At 38.5% G+C, this 15539-nt stretch overlaps 1 protein-coding gene across 5 annotated transcripts in view; it reads left to right on the top strand.

The window, feature by feature from the left end:
- DSCAM (DS cell adhesion molecule) overlaps nucleotides 1-15539 on the top strand; it is a 478055-nt gene that overhangs the window by 449436 nt on the left and 13080 nt on the right. For 3 of the 5 annotated variants that reach the window (XM_035315830.1, XM_035315828.1, XM_035315829.1), the window contains exons 30-32: nucleotides 1901-2050; nucleotides 5484-5681; nucleotides 9574-9876. In XM_035315830.1, coding sequence (XP_035171721.1) covers nucleotides 1901-2050; nucleotides 5484-5681; nucleotides 9574-9876 — 651 coding nt within the window. Of the gene's footprint in view, nucleotides 1-1900; nucleotides 2124-2911; nucleotides 3026-5483; nucleotides 5682-9573; nucleotides 9877-15539 lie in introns of those variants that run through there. The other 2 variants (XM_035315831.1, XM_035315832.1) reach the window with 2 other exon arrangements.

The raw sequence follows: 15539 nt of genomic DNA, 5'->3' as shown, positions 1-15539 counted from the left end.
GCAGCTTTAATCCCACACCCTGCCACACCTCATAGGGTCTGGCATAGTGGCGTGCCATTTCACAGTGCAGTGGATTTGAAGAGGAGACCTACACTTCCCCTGAAAAACATACGTTTTATTTTTTTAAATTTGAGCTTCCCAAAGTTCACCACTTTGATGCAGTCTTTTGTGCCAAGTTTCATCCTAAAGACAGCTTTTACTTTTGAGTTACAATTGCTGAGCAATAGGGGGTTATAGTGGAAATAACATTAGTACCTTAACTATAGCAGTGCGATCAGTGCCTTGGAAATAGACAGCTCTACACAAAGCATTCAGAATAAGTAGTCACTTTGGCAGGCTTTGACATAGTTTACTGCCAAGAGGCTTTATTCCCAACCTGAATAAGAGCTCATCTTTTGCCAGAGACAGAATAATTTGGTTTCATAATGCTCATTATATTTATGGCCTTCTTTGGGTAAAAAATGCTAGTTATGTTTTTGTGCACTGTTCACATTAACAGTGTCTTGTCAAGATTAAAAATATTTTTTTTTAAAAAAGGAATGTTTAGAAGAAGTGGATCATCCTCTGCACATCAGTAAATGGATAGAAGCCCTGTTGCTGCCAGTACCCTCAGAAATGCATCATAAAGCTATATAGCATAGCAAGAATAGACAAAAAGACTGAAAAGAATGTAAAAGAAAATCTGATAGCATGCACATAATTGTTCTGCAGATACAGGTTCAGTGGAAGATTTATCACTGTTAACCCTTCCACAGTCAAGTAGACCAGATTCCTCTCTGAAGTGAAAAAAATACAATAAGGTGTTCACAGCTGGAAAAAAAAAAAATAAAATAAAAAAATCTGTATAGCACTAGCTTCCTGCAGGCTGAAAGGTCTGTACAGAAATTCGATGAACATACCTTAACCCGTGGGATGCTGTACAGCAGAACTGTACAGCAGCAAAGGTCAGTGCTCAGCCTTTTTTCCAGTCCTTCCAAAGGTCCAGCTTCATGTTACAACTTTCTTTGCAGCACACAGGAAAGCTGACAAACAGCAGGACTGACTATACTGTGAGAAACATATATGACTTGTATAAAGCTCTCCGGAGCTCCTCTTTCAGACCTACGGTAGTGAGGTTTGTTGTAAGAAGGACTCTTTGGTGCAGAGAGAGCTGGTAGGGCTTAGTCCTTAGCTTGCAGAACAGTTTTTATTGGACTTTATGGTGCATAATTGCCCTGCAGGAGTGTTTCCATTATCTTTAGTAGGGTACTGAGGTGCTTAAATTTAAGCAGAACCCTAAGACAAGTCTTGGGTCATGTCCATCGTTCTGTCCATGGAAAAAAAAAAAAAAAAAAAGACGACTGGAAGGGCTAGTCAGTGATATTACCTGAAGACCTCCTTTGGGGAAGACCTCCTTTGGGTGATTACACTGAGGACATTACTAATTATGCTAATAATAATAATAATAATAATAATAATAATATGTTGTTGAAGGAATCAGCTGAGTCCTCTGAAAATGAAGAGGAAACAGGGCAGCATACAAAAGGCGGAGAAGAAAGAATTATGGCCAAAAATATTTACACACAACAGGGTTTTTGGAAGGATGCTTAATGGCCTGTCTCAGTTGCACAACTCCAAGGTGAAATCCCAAATAAGGACAGGAAAACTACACATATTCCTTTTTGTTTGTGTGTTTTTTTTGTTTTTGTTTTTTTTTTTTTGTGAAATATGCAATTAAACCCAGAGGCTCCCAGGCTGCTGTGCACACTTAAAAACCATCTCCAGCCCTGCACAGAAATGGAAACTGCATTGTCTTTGGTGAAGCCAAGATGAAAACAAATCTGGGAACTTATTTTAAAACTGTTATGAAGACAAAAATGAATTTCTTTATTCAATATTTGATGAGTATTTTTGCTTACAGATGACAGATCAACAGTTCTACTAACCGATGCTGACTTTGGAGAGACGTCTAAGCAGAAGTCACTGACTGTCACCCACACAGTACATTACCAGTCTGTGTCACAGGCTACAGGACCACTGGTGGATGTTTCTGATGCCCGGCCAGGAACAAGTAAGAGTATAGGAGGATTTGTTATCTGGAGAGGAGAAAGGTTTAAGAAAATGAATGTGGTGCTCCTGCATTTGTATCCTTATGTGTTGGGGGGGGGTTGTTTGTTTTTGTTTGTTTGTTTGTTTGTTTTTTCTTTAATCTGAAAGTTGAGAGAAATCTATTTAGGTCAGCAGAGACCATTTCTTGTACAATTGCATTTAGTAATTCAATATGGTAAAAATTGCATATGTATCTGAAATGTAGGTGTAATTTAAAATAATTCATACTTGGCTTTCATTAAACCAAATTCATGCTAGTTTTTAATTTCTAGAATTTATTGAGTAAATTAGCTTAATGGCTTTTAATGTCTAATGCATTTTTTTTCTCAGTGATCAATCTGTATTGTATTTCAAAATGTCTTCCATCCTTATGTCTCCTTCAGGGAAGAAATACATTTCTCATTATTGCTTTTCTGAAAAAGTTGTATTTCTAGTTTTAGTTATTATGGTAAATTACTTTTCCCAGACATCTTCATGTTGAATTACAGTGATTAAAAACTAAAATAAATGAATATGCTTCTGCAATCCATCCTTCTTAATTTCTCTCAAGAATGTATTCCATATCTATGTAAATGAAATTTACTAGATTGAAGAAATACATTCACTAGCTGTATGCAATCTCTAAAATCTCTTGGATTATTTTCATCCCCTGATAGTTTTAGAATTTGGTGAACTTGGTGAGTTTGGTGAAGATAAATGCTGAAATTTCAGTTGTGAATCACCTAGAATGTAGATTATTTGAAAAATCTTCATTTAATTTTCATTACCACCCCAATCTTTATTAATTATAGCTGTTGTAGTCCTGACCTTGATGATTTTCTAGCTCCGAGATCTATAAGTTATGGTTCATTATTTCTTGAGGACTAGATTAGTACGGTCATTTGGAATCCCTTTTTCATCTATGGAGAGTCATGTCATTTGAATGAGAAGACTCAAGGTAAAACATTTGTTTTCCTTCTGGTACCACTCTTTTCTCCCACCTTCGGTTCATGTGTATGCTGGCTAGCCTGTCTGGTAAGAGCGGAAAAAAATCATACATCTTTTTATCATGTTAGTAGATCAAGTTTATCTGAGCAACCAGTGTACTCTCAATTGTTTTCAAACTCTACTTTTTCTAATAAGGAAAGAGGTACCACCCCAAAATTACCTGCCTGTCCCATACCACAGCAGTCTATAACACCAGTCTCTTCCACTCCTACTCCCTTTTGTGTGTGTGCAGTTATGTGCTTCTGACCACTGGAGTCATTGAGAGACTTTCCTCAGATTGAGTTGGGATTTAACTCATGAAAGAGTGTGATCTGTGTCCAGCCTGGGTTTGGAAATAGAAATCTACCAACAAGTTTTTATTTAGTAAAGATCTGATTGCAGCAGTGCACAGAACTGGGTCGAACACTTTTAGGTTGCCTTCTCTGGATTTAAGACACAGCTTTGAGAGAAGCTGGGCTGTGAGATTTTGTAAAGCTGCTTGTGCAGGACCCATGGCTCAGAGGTTGTGGAGGTGCTGGTCTGAGCATACACTGTGAATGCCAAATTTCCCAGTAGAGCCCTTTTTAAGTTGCCATCTAATTATTTTGTGTTTATAAAACTTTTTGTTTCATGAACCTTTTTGCTGCTCACCTCAGCATTCTTCATCTGTGTTTCAGCATGTGACAGCAGGGCTGTCTAATAGCTGGGGCACCAGGTGCTTGCTGTTTTCCAACACGTAGGCAGTGGACCTTGCAGAGTCCCTGCTACAAAGTCCCTTACACAGGCACAGCACAGCTGGTGCAGCACTACTGCTCAGCACATGTTCAGCAGGACTAGTGCTGACCTTCTGCATGCTGGCAGCAGGCCTCATCCAAATTGTGAGTGAAAGACTAGTGAGTCAGAGCATCAGAGCATCCCTGCCCACCAAGCCTTCTCTGCTCCAGACCAAACAGTCCCAGCACCATGCCCTGTGTTTTCCCATGAGCACTCTCCCTCTGACAGTCCCTTCATGACTTTCCTTGAAGCAGGGACGAGGCTCACTTCTGGCCATGCAGCAGCCCCATGACAACTTTCCACAGTCAGTACAATTGGGTGATTTATACAGACAGTCTGTGCTAGGAGCTTTGTGCCAAGTGTGCTTTTGGCTGTTATCCACGTGAGGCTGTTACGTGTTGCATGACCAGCAGGATCAGTTATCAATGGCGCTGAGCTCATATTTTTCCGGGGGGGGGGGGCCCCCCCCCCGGACGGGTGTAATATGTGAAATATAAGAAGAAACAGACCATAGCTGGTTTTTGCAAATAAATTACTTGCTTCTTAGAAGCAACAGGATGCATATTCTTACTGGGAATGCTTAGGAGAAGCAACACTCAGATTCATTATCTGGGTATTTTTTTTTTCTTTCTTTCTTTCTTTAAATTACTTCTGCTGAAGTCTCTTGCCTCAAAGACTGATGACTTCACCTTTTGAATGCCAAAGAACATTTGAATATATTTGAATTTTTCATTTCTAATACCTTTTCTCTCTATTGTTAGTAATAGCCTTTCAGAAGCTTCAAAAAGAAATATTTCAGTGCTGATTTAGTCATTTTCTGTTTGCTAAATAATGTTTTTTTTCCTATTCCACTTGCTTTGTTAGGGTATACCAGCTTCACTTTTACAGAAGAACTATTTTTAACAAAATCATAGAAGTCATTTTTTGTCAATAGTTCCTTTTCCCTCAGTTGGTCACCAGATTATCTCTAGGACAACAAAAAATAAAAAGTTGCAAGCCTTACAAAAGTAACAGATGATTTTTAAAGTTTAAGAAATTTTATTTACTGTTTTATAAAACAGTCAGATCTTTAAAACCTTTCACTATTGAAACTCTGAGGGATCTAATATAGGGTATGCCATGCATCCTGTCTGCTTGCTAAAAAAAAATCTGGGAACTCTAGCTGATTAATAACATAATATGATAAAAGTATTAGTGAAATGGCTGGAATACAAAACTATGCCACCACATTTCTGACCACATATTTTTACAAACTGAGAGAAGATGCCTGTTTTGGGAGGGGGGGAGGGTTTCTGAGGGCACATCTACACTAATAATTTACCTGAGAGTTCACTTGAGATGTGGTGTGAAATCCCTGACCAGGTCTATTTGCCATGTGTTGTTTCACATCTCAGAGTGTTTTTGTTGCTGGAGAACTGGTTGTATGGGATTAATGAACATGTCAATGGGAGGCTGGCTCAGTTCTTCAGCTGCTCCATTTTTATTAGAAAGAGGGTATTTCAAGAAAATGCTTTTACCTTTTTTTTTTTTTTCCCATAAAGAATGTTTTGTGTTCTTTCTTAACCAAAATGAGTGGCCAGTCCCTCCTGACAGGGCTTGTTTCTTTGTCTATTCAAGAGCCTAGTGGCAAAGACACTTTCTGTTATCCATCACAGATCCTACCACAAGGAGGAGTGCCAAAACCGGACCCACAGCTCGCAACCGCTATGCTAGTCAGTGGACCCTCAACAGACCTCACCCCACCATATCAGCTCATACCCTCACCACAGACTGGAGGCTTCCCACCCCCAGGCCAGCAGGATCCGTGGACAAGGAAAGCGACAGCTACAGTGTCAGCCCCTCACAGGACACAGGTACAGGTCTCTCTGCAAGGCTGCTCAGCAAAACTGAGTCAGCAGTAGCTGGATTAACCTTCTTGGTCCTCAATATACTTTGTTTGATGATTAGGTGCTGCTATTTACTCCGTGCCAGGGTGTTTTTTTAGTAGACTATTTATAATAGTTGCCACAAATGCATATAATTCCAACGATTACAAATACTGTGCCCTTACTTTCTTGTGCCACATGCATACTGGAGTCCTTTGAAAGATATGGTATTTTTTCTTGTGGCCGAAGCTCTATATTTCCTGTGTTTGAAGGAAAAAGTAGGAGAATTTGCTGCATGAAATGTCATTGACCAGGAAGGGGCAGTATTGGCAACCAACAGTATATCGTGGTCAAAGGTGGAAATGTTTTAAGGTTTGAGCTACACTGAGGGTTTTTTTGTGTGTGTTTTGTTGTTGTTGTTGTTGTTGTTGTTTTTTCCCTTTTCCAGTGATGTACTGTGTTCGTAAGGATATTCTAAGCAGAAAATAAAAAAAAAAGAGAGAGAGAGAGAGAGAGAGAGGAATGTCTGTAATTTGAGTCCAAACCAAAATCCATTCATAGCACTGAATATTGTAGCAGTTAGTTCTGATTTTCTCGAGAAACAACGTAGGCTTTTTTCCTCTAGATGGTAAGTGGGGAGACACTGAATACATATTCTGCCTGCAGTCTTCATCTCTCCTTGATGTCTTCACATTATAAACCCAATTGTAACAGAAAGATAAAGCTTTCTCCTTCTGCCCGCCACTGAACAAGTGACAAAAAAAATATGGTGAATAAATGAGTAAATGACTAAGCAGAAGAGTAGTCATGAAGCAAATCTAGTAACGGTTACACTTGAAGAAAGATAAAATAGCTTTCAAGGTATGCCTGACAGAAATGAATCTAGGCATACAATGGCCTCGTCAGAAGGAATTGCCTGTCTTCTGTTCTGATTTGGCAAGAAAAGCATGGGTTTTGTGAGAAAGCTGTGTCCTGTAGAGAAAGAGCAGTAGGTACAACTCACCTTTCACCATGAGAACTAATATGACTGCTTTTATTCTCTCTGCAAGAACAGGCATCTGACTTCCCTTGAAACCTGTAATTTATAGGTTGAAATTCTCATCTTTTCATAATTCATTCTCTTAAACTTGCAGACCTGTATGTTGTCTTCACAGGGTAACGCTATTCAAAAGATACCTCTAGACAGTTAATGAACTCCTTCCTGATTCCTAATGTATAGACCATGCTCAGGAAATGATTTCTTGTGGCAAAATGTAGCTGTATTATGCATTATCATTTCTGGGGGAAGTATAGAATCAGTGTAATCTAAATGCTTCAGATGTTTAAAATTTCCAAATAAACATCACAGTAGATGTAGCCAAATAATGTGTTCAAGAGTCAGTTGAACTAATAATAGAATCATAGAATCTTTAAAGTTGGGAAAGACCTCCAAGATCATCTGGTCCAACCATCCCTTTACTACCAATGTCACCCACTAAATCATGTCCCTAAGCACCATGTCCAACCTTTGCTTAAACACCCCAAGGGACAGCAACACCACCACTTCCCTGGGCAACCTGTCCCAATGCTTGACTGCTCTTTCTGAGAAAAAGTGTCTCCTCATTTCCAACCTAAAGCTCCCCTGGTGCAACTTGTGGCCATTCCCTCAAGTCCTGTCAGTAGTTACCTGTGAGAAGAGGCTGACCCCCAGCTCCCCACACCTTCCTTTCAGGTAGCTGTAGAGAGCAATAAAGTCTCCCCTGAGCCTCCTCTTCTCCAGACTAAACAACCGCAGTTCCCTCAGCCGCTCCTCACAGGACTTGTGTTCCAGGCCCTTCACCAACTTTGTAGCCTTTTTCTGGATACGCTTCAGAGCCTCGATGTCCTTCTTGTAGTGAGGGCCTAAAGCTGAACACAGTACTTGCGGTGTGGCCTCACCAGAGCAGAACAGGGGGGGACGATCACCTCCCTGGTCCTGCTGGCTACACCATTCCTGATACAAGCCAGGATGCCATTGGCCTTCTTGGCCACCTGGGCACAATGCTGGCTCATGTTCAGGTAAGCATCAATCAACACCCCTAGAGCCTTTGATCCCTTTTCCAATATGGTGTTGAGATTTCTGAATCTTGTTGATGCAGTTGATATTTGGCAGAAATTAGCATTACATATAGAAATCATTCTGGGTTTACAAGATAGTACTTTTTAAGCTCAGTAGAAATGCATTGCAGCCATTCATAGCTCTAAATAATTTGAAATGTTCTAACTAGATAGCACTAGAAAAATTATGATGAAACTAAATTTCACATTCACCCTGAACTTTCAGCAAATCTACAGTAGGTGTTCAAGCAGATCCTTCCTGGAATAGTCACCCCAGGACTTGGGATATGAGAAACTGCAAGTCCTGATCTTCATGGACCAGACTGGGAGCTCTACATGACCATCAGTGTCATCAGTGTTTACAGACACTGCTTCATGCCACTGGCAAACAGCAGCCTTCCAGGAGCTTCCAGTTGATGAATATATATATATATATATATATATATATATATATATGGTTTTGGTCTGATTTACAAATCAAATGAAAAAAGAGAATGATGTTTCTGGGAGAGTGAGAGGGGTGGGGAGGGAAGAAAGAACTAAAAGCCTTAAGTTCTGTCCAGCTCAACATCTTAAGCAAGTTACAGCATATTGTTGAATCATTTGTCATTTTAAATAATGTATGGTCCTATTTATCAAGTGTTCTTTTCATTCTATGTAAACTGGTGCAAGGATCCTAGCATACAATAAAAAAGATAAAGGTTTCCAATAACAACATAGTTGCTTCTGGCTGCCATGGAAGTCCCATTTTTATGAATTAGCTATTACATTAAGCCTGCTTATGGAACATCACCAATAATGTCTGGAATTGTAAGGATCTTATAAGGAAACATGACTCCTTCCTAAGGAACTTCTGAAAGTCCTATGCTCTTCCAGCCTACTGAAGTAGAAGTGCAGTGGGTGCAACTGACCAGTGATTTGACCCCTTAACTATACAGCAACCAGTGCTGTGTTTCCAGAATGTTTTTTAGTGTATCGGTTGCCATTTACATCTCCAGTAGCAGCGTTTGTTTAAAAATATTGAAGTTCTTAGAAAATAATCAGCAGAAACAACAGCTTCTAGGTCACAAAAGCCCCCATTAACTTCAGCAGCATTTAAAAGAGCTCTTGAATCACTGCAGACTGGTAGCTACTAAACAATATTGCTTTCTTAAGACCATTTTTTGTATATGAAATGAGTTAATATTTCAATTGGCATCTAGACCAGACATAAGTGTATCAGTCACTGCCTTTATATTTGACCTTTGTTCTCAGGGATTTCTCAAAAAAAAAAAAAAAAAAAAAAAAGGTGAAACAGATACAATATATATATATATATATATCTTTTCCACTCAGACATCACCTCTCAGAAATATCTGTGAGATTCATTAAAAGGATAATGTTAAGAAACTATTCCTGTTTTTGCTAAATCTGTTCTGTGGGCTTCTAACATTTTTAAAGCATTTAACTTTCAGAGAAATTATTTTTTGAAAAAAAAAAAAAAAAAGGATAGGAAATAAAATAAAATAAAATAAACCTTTTTCATGCATTAAAGGTTATTTTTTCTAAACTATGAAGTTAATGTTAAGCCACATAATGCTGCTAGCAGAATGAGACTTCACTTTAGATTATCGCTAATTATCAAGCAACTGACTAAATTTAAATTGTAGAGACATTTAAAGCAAAGCAGACTTATTCAAATCACCATGATAATTTCAAGGGTTCTGCATTTTATTAAGAAACACTGTCATGCTTTTCTCTCTTCTTCCAGAAAGTATTGTACAGACGTTTTCTTTCTCCCACTGTTTATCTTTTGGGTGTTTAGATCGAGCAAGAAGCAGCATGGTCTCCACAGAAAGTGCCTCCTCGACATACGAAGAGCTAGCAAGAGCATATGAGCATGCAAAAATGGAAGAGCAGCTGAGACATGCCAAGTTCACCATTACAGAATGCTTCATATCAGACACGTCGTCAGAGCAGCTCACGGCAGGGACTAATGACTACACAGACAGTCTGACCTCAAGCACGCCGTCAGAGTCGGGGATTTGCAGGTTTACCGCATCCCCCCCCAAACCTCAGGATGGAGGGCGAGTGATGAACATGGCAGTTCCAAAGGCACATCGGCCAGGTGAGACATTAAAGGTAACATTTTGGTCCTGGGGTTGGGAGGGTAAGCATTTCACCCCGTGCCTAGACTAGTTACCAGGACAGGTTATATCACAAGGAAGAAAGAAGGTGTGCAATATATCATGTAATTACTTACAGAGACAATTGTTTTTTATCCTGGATAACCTAACATTTAAGTGAGTATATTCTCCCATATACAGATAAAGAAGGAATATGGAAATTTAGGAGCAGAAAGGCACAATCTAGGCCAATAAATCCATTCCTCTACAGCTGCAGCCATCAGGCAATAAACCCTTCTGGGCTAAAAAAGACCATACGGGGGTTCATATGCCCATCTCCAACTCAAACCACCCACTAATAAAATATGTCTTACAGCAATAATTTCTGCATGAGGGCAAAATTTTCTATCAGAACACTTCATAAAGACAGATTGTAGAAGATGTACTATCCCTTCTGCCTTGTAGCTTAGAGAAAATGTAATATCCTTTTGGTGATGTTGTTCAGCTGTTATACTCTCTCTTTGACATCTACAAATATCAAGTCAGAATTATCTAAAGGAGGGAAAATAAAAGCAAAGAAAATGAAGACAATGAAATAGCTCAAGGGATATGGAACTTCAGACAAATTTAAACCCTACTCTAACTTCAAACTGACTGAAGATATCTTAGGGACATCCATCTACTGATCTCAATCAAATTTCTAGTTCAGGAAGAATGCTATTTTTAGTGATACCCTAATGTACAATAGCATAGGTAGATTATTTGTGATATTCTGATATTGAGTACGTTGCAAAATCTTTGTCAGTCTTTGTTAGAGAATACATGACGTGACATTGTGGAGAAAGATTCAAATGGGAAAAAGACACAATTACATTTGTGTGCTAACTGAAAACATGGTTTATTGTATTGTATTGTATTTTTTCTTATTTTTATTTTGTATCTACATTTGACACTGTGGATGGAGCTACTTATACACAAAGAAAGTAATCAGTTGTGCTGACACATGTAAAAATGAGTAGTGAGTAGACTTTTGCTTAATATACACTATAAAATGAAGCAGTTGTTCTGGGAACAGAGGAATGGAAGATATTCCATTCCTCTGTTCCCAGAACAACTGCTTCATTTTATGATAGCCAATAGTATCAGGAAGGTCATTCAAAAGTAGGACCTAACGCTGGAAGGAAAAAAAAAAAAAAAAAAAAAAAAAGGCATAAAAGATTTCAAAAGAGAAGGCTAAAAGTAGAACACAGGAAGAATAAAACCAAGCAGAAGATAGGAAGTTATAATAGACAAGGCAGGAAATTACTGTATCATATGAATAGATAAGAGGGAAAATAAGTAGGAAATAATATAGTGAGAGAAATTACTGATTTCTCTGTAGTCACAGAGTAGAACCACATACCCAGAAGCTGTAAAAATAGATAAAGATAGAAATAATTTTCACTTCTAGCTTAATACATAAATAAATAAATAAATATTTATACTTGTTCTGCTGAAGGGAAGCATTTACATTCACAGCAAGGTCAAAATTGCAGTACTCTCCTTCCAGCCAGTCAAAAGACATTTGCATAATTTCTTTAACAAATAGTTTACTCTCTTCCTTTCATGTTTCATGTACATTATTTATGTATATTTAGTGTTCGGAAATATTCTAATATATATATTCACATAAAGATGATTTTCTTAGGGACATACAGCACTAAAATTTAGTCCCTGGGCTTAAGTTAAAAACTTCTGTTGTTGGAATATCGTCAAAGATCCTCTAGCAATATACACACTTATAGCCATCTTTACTCTGTCTGTTAAATGGTTTGAATTTGAATTTGTACCTGCTATTCATGATTGGCATTAAGCTTTACTTTGCAGTAAGAAAATTAAATATCCCATGAACTGAATAATTAGTTTCAATATCTTGACAACAAATTTAATGTTCCAGTGGACTGACTTAAATATTGGCCCATGACTGTTGAATGATGAATTATTAAAGGATGCTTTATGAGGGGCTTTGACCAAAACATATTGGTAAAGAGAATTGTCAGTAGTAGCAGACAGACTGATATGTTTAGTGTTCAAAATCAGTCAGAAAGTACTTACAAGGCATCTTTATTCTTTCACCCACCACTTCAGAAATTCTGAAGGAGTTCTTGATAATTTGAACATAACTGATCAAAGCAACCTGTACATTTGGGAACAGGGAGAAGAAATGTAAAAAAAATAATAATAATAAAAATAAAAAAGAGACATAAAACTGATAAAGTAGATGATAACATCTGAAATTAAACACTGACTACGCTCCTTTAGCCCATCTTTATTTTTTCTTGAAGTCAGTCAAGATAACTATTACCTATTCTGATGGTGCTTGCTTTTCTTCTCCCCCAACTCTATCTCTTTCTTGTACAATGTCACTTTAAATAAATTATGCCTTCCCTTTCCTAATTTCTTACCTCACTTTTAAAACTTCTTGTAATGCTACCTGCTGCAACTTCCATGGTTGCAACAAAGGTTTAGTGTTCTGCAATAAAGAGTATTTGTTTTGCAAAATAATCTCCAACTATTCTAAGTCTCAGAAAGATGATAACAAAAAAATAGCTAGTTAGGTAAACATGTCATTTTAAAACTACCTAATAGTAAAGATACAACTTTGTTCAAGAAAGGCAATGATGGAGTTGATTTCTAAAGACTTTTTCAGCTGTAACAGCACCTATTTCTTACCTTGTTGCTACCATAAATGTTTGGGGTGAGGAAACAAAAAGTTACAATTTGAGACTTGGTTTCAGAAGACCTTCCTGTGAGGTTCTGAAGGCATCCCAGCCCATGTCACTGTTTCCTTTCTTCCTTTTGCTCAGCATTTCACAGGACTGTTTTGTACCTCTTTGGTCAAGCCTGATCATCCAACAATCTGCTTTTTCCAGCAGTATTAGAAACCTCAGGTCACTCCATGTTGAGATTGTTAATGATAAGGAGAAGGGAGCTTGAATGTTCTTTGTTTGCAGGGGGGGAAAAAAGTGTGTGTGTGTGTGTGTGGGGGGGGGGGTGTTAAATCAAGATTCAGTGGCTTGTATTCCAGGGGTTGACATCAGCCTGGCTTGATGTTCCCAACTTCCCTACCATTTTCATTCAAAAATTGAATCAAAACTTTTTCATTCGCACCATCAGCTTGAATTAAATTTGATGGCTCATCAAATGTCTAGGAAAGCTTAGCAATTGATCATTTCCAGCACTATAACTATGAATTACAACTGTCTTTTTAAAACTTCTTCATAGTTGCACTACTCTATATCTGCAATTAGTGATGTGTAATAGCTGGCTGCCTCATATTCTAGCTCAATGTAAGTCTTCTAGTAGACCTTTCCCTTCCAGTCAGCTGGTACTACAGATACATACTCAGGATAGCAGTCAGAACTGCTTCTGACTTCTCTTGGATTTCTGCTCCTTTTTCCTGACTTTTGGCTTATGGAAACAAGAATCAGTTTCATGAAGTCAGCTCAGACAAGAGAGGTAAAAAAGCATGGATTATGCCATGAAAAAATAATACTATACTTATAAAGAAAAATAGAGTAATCATGCCTAATGCTGCAGTAACTACCAAATATGGGAATGAAGCAATTTTGTCATATTAAATCTGAGATAAGCACCATGACTTCAGAATGATCTAAATATTTGGCATAGTTATTCTTTTATAACTCAGGCTGCCAAACGTATCGTGCTGTAGTACGTCCTTACATATCAGCTGAATTTAATGCATCACAAAATCACAAAATGGTTCAGGCTGGAAGGGAGCTCTGATGGTCTCCTGGTCCAATCCCATGCTCAAACAGGGCCACCTACAGCCGCTTGCCCAGGACTATTCCCAGACAGCTTTTGAAGATCTACAATGAGGGAGACTCCACAATCTCTCTGGACAACCTGTGACAGTGCTCTGTCACTTGCACAGTAAAAACATGTTTTCTAGTGTTCAGTTGGTGCCTCCTGTGTTCCAGTTTGTGCCCACTGCCTCTTGTCCTAACACTGGATACCACTGAAAAGAGCTTGTCTCTGTCTTCATTGCACCCTCCCTTCCGGTGTTTTTATACATAGAAAGTTACATAGAAAGTTCCTCCCTGATCATTCTCTTGTCTACACTAAACAGTCCCAGTTGTCTCAGCTTTTCCTCATAAGAGAGATGCCACTGTCCCTTATCCATCTTTAGTGGTCCTTAGCTGGATCTTGTCCAGAATGTCCATGTCTCTCTTGTAGCGGGGAGCCCAGAACTCCAGCAGTGCTGCAAAGGATCATCTCCCTTGACCTTCTGGCTGCGCTCCTCATGCAGCCCAGGATACTGTTGGCCTCTTGCTGTAATGGCACATTTCTGCTCCATGTCCAATTTGGTGTCCATTGGAAACCCTGGGGCATTTTCTGCAAACCTATTTTTGTTTTTAGCTAAGTGGTTCCCAACATGTTCTAGCACATAGGGTTGTTCCACCCAGGCAAAGAACGTTGCACTTCCCCATGTTATATTTCTTGAAATTTATCCCATTTCTCCAGCCTGTCCAGGTCCCTCTGAATGGCAGCACCACCCTCTGGTTTATCAGCCACTCCTCCCAGTTTTGTGTCATCTGCAAATTTGTGGGTGTGCCCCATCAAGGCTCATCTATTTATGTATGTCCAGTTTGTTTATGCATTCCCTAACCTTATCCTCTTCCACCAAGAGTACATATTCCTTACTCCATGGCCTGGGATTCCTGAAGGTGGATTTTGTTAATAAAGATTGACGTGAGGAAGTCATTCAGTACCTCAGCCTTTTCCATGTCCTTTGTCACAAGATTTGTGGCTCCGTTCAGTAGTGGGCTCACATTTTCCCTGGTCTTCCTTTTATTACCTATGTACTTATAGAAGCCCTTCTTGATGCCCTTGAAATCCCTCACTAGACTCAGCTCTAAATGGGCTTTCAGTTTCCTAACCTCATTTCTGGATGCTTGGTTAGTGTCTCTGTGTTTCCCCCAGGTTACCAGTCCCTGTTTCCACCCTTTGTATACTTTTTTTCTTCTGAGTTTTGCCAGGAGCTCTTTTTCGTCCATTCAGGCCTCCCATCATTTTTGCCTGACTTTCTGTTCTTTGGGAAAGATCTCTCTTGAGCTTGGAGGAAGTGATCCTTGAACATCATTCAACTTACTTAGATATGATAGGGGTTACTTCTATCTATCTGTAGAAGCAGCTGTAGATGTTTTCTGCATCATTGTCTTGAGACCAGACCAAAACTTTCAAGTATATAAAGACACCATTATTAATTTTTCTCCAATCTAAACACACAAGCAAATAATAGAGAGTTACACTTTTCTTAAACTTCCGAAAAGTTATAACTACCAGAAATGGAGCATGAAAGTAAAATTTTTATGAATTCTCACATTCAGTGTTGTGAAAGCATGTCTTAAGCATCCTTTCTTTCTGATCTTTACAACTTCATAGAGAGATCTTTGAAGAGATGAGGTTATTTGTAGGTTTTGCATCAGCATCAACAATAACATGGTTATTTTTCCTTTATAATAACTGTGAATTTCACACGTTAAACCACCAATCAAACTAGCCTTGCTGCCTAACAACAGATTTGCAATAGTTTCTAAAAATAAATAAATAAATAAATAAATAAAGATAGATGCAGTTTTGCACACAAGTTTTTCTGGGCTTC

This window comes from Oxyura jamaicensis, chromosome 1, assembly GCF_011077185.1.
Source record: "Oxyura jamaicensis isolate SHBP4307 breed ruddy duck chromosome 1, BPBGC_Ojam_1.0, whole genome shotgun sequence".
Lineage (NCBI taxonomy): Eukaryota > Metazoa > Chordata > Aves > Anseriformes > Anatidae > Oxyura > Oxyura jamaicensis.
This window is presented reverse-complemented; position numbering and strand designations above follow the sequence as displayed.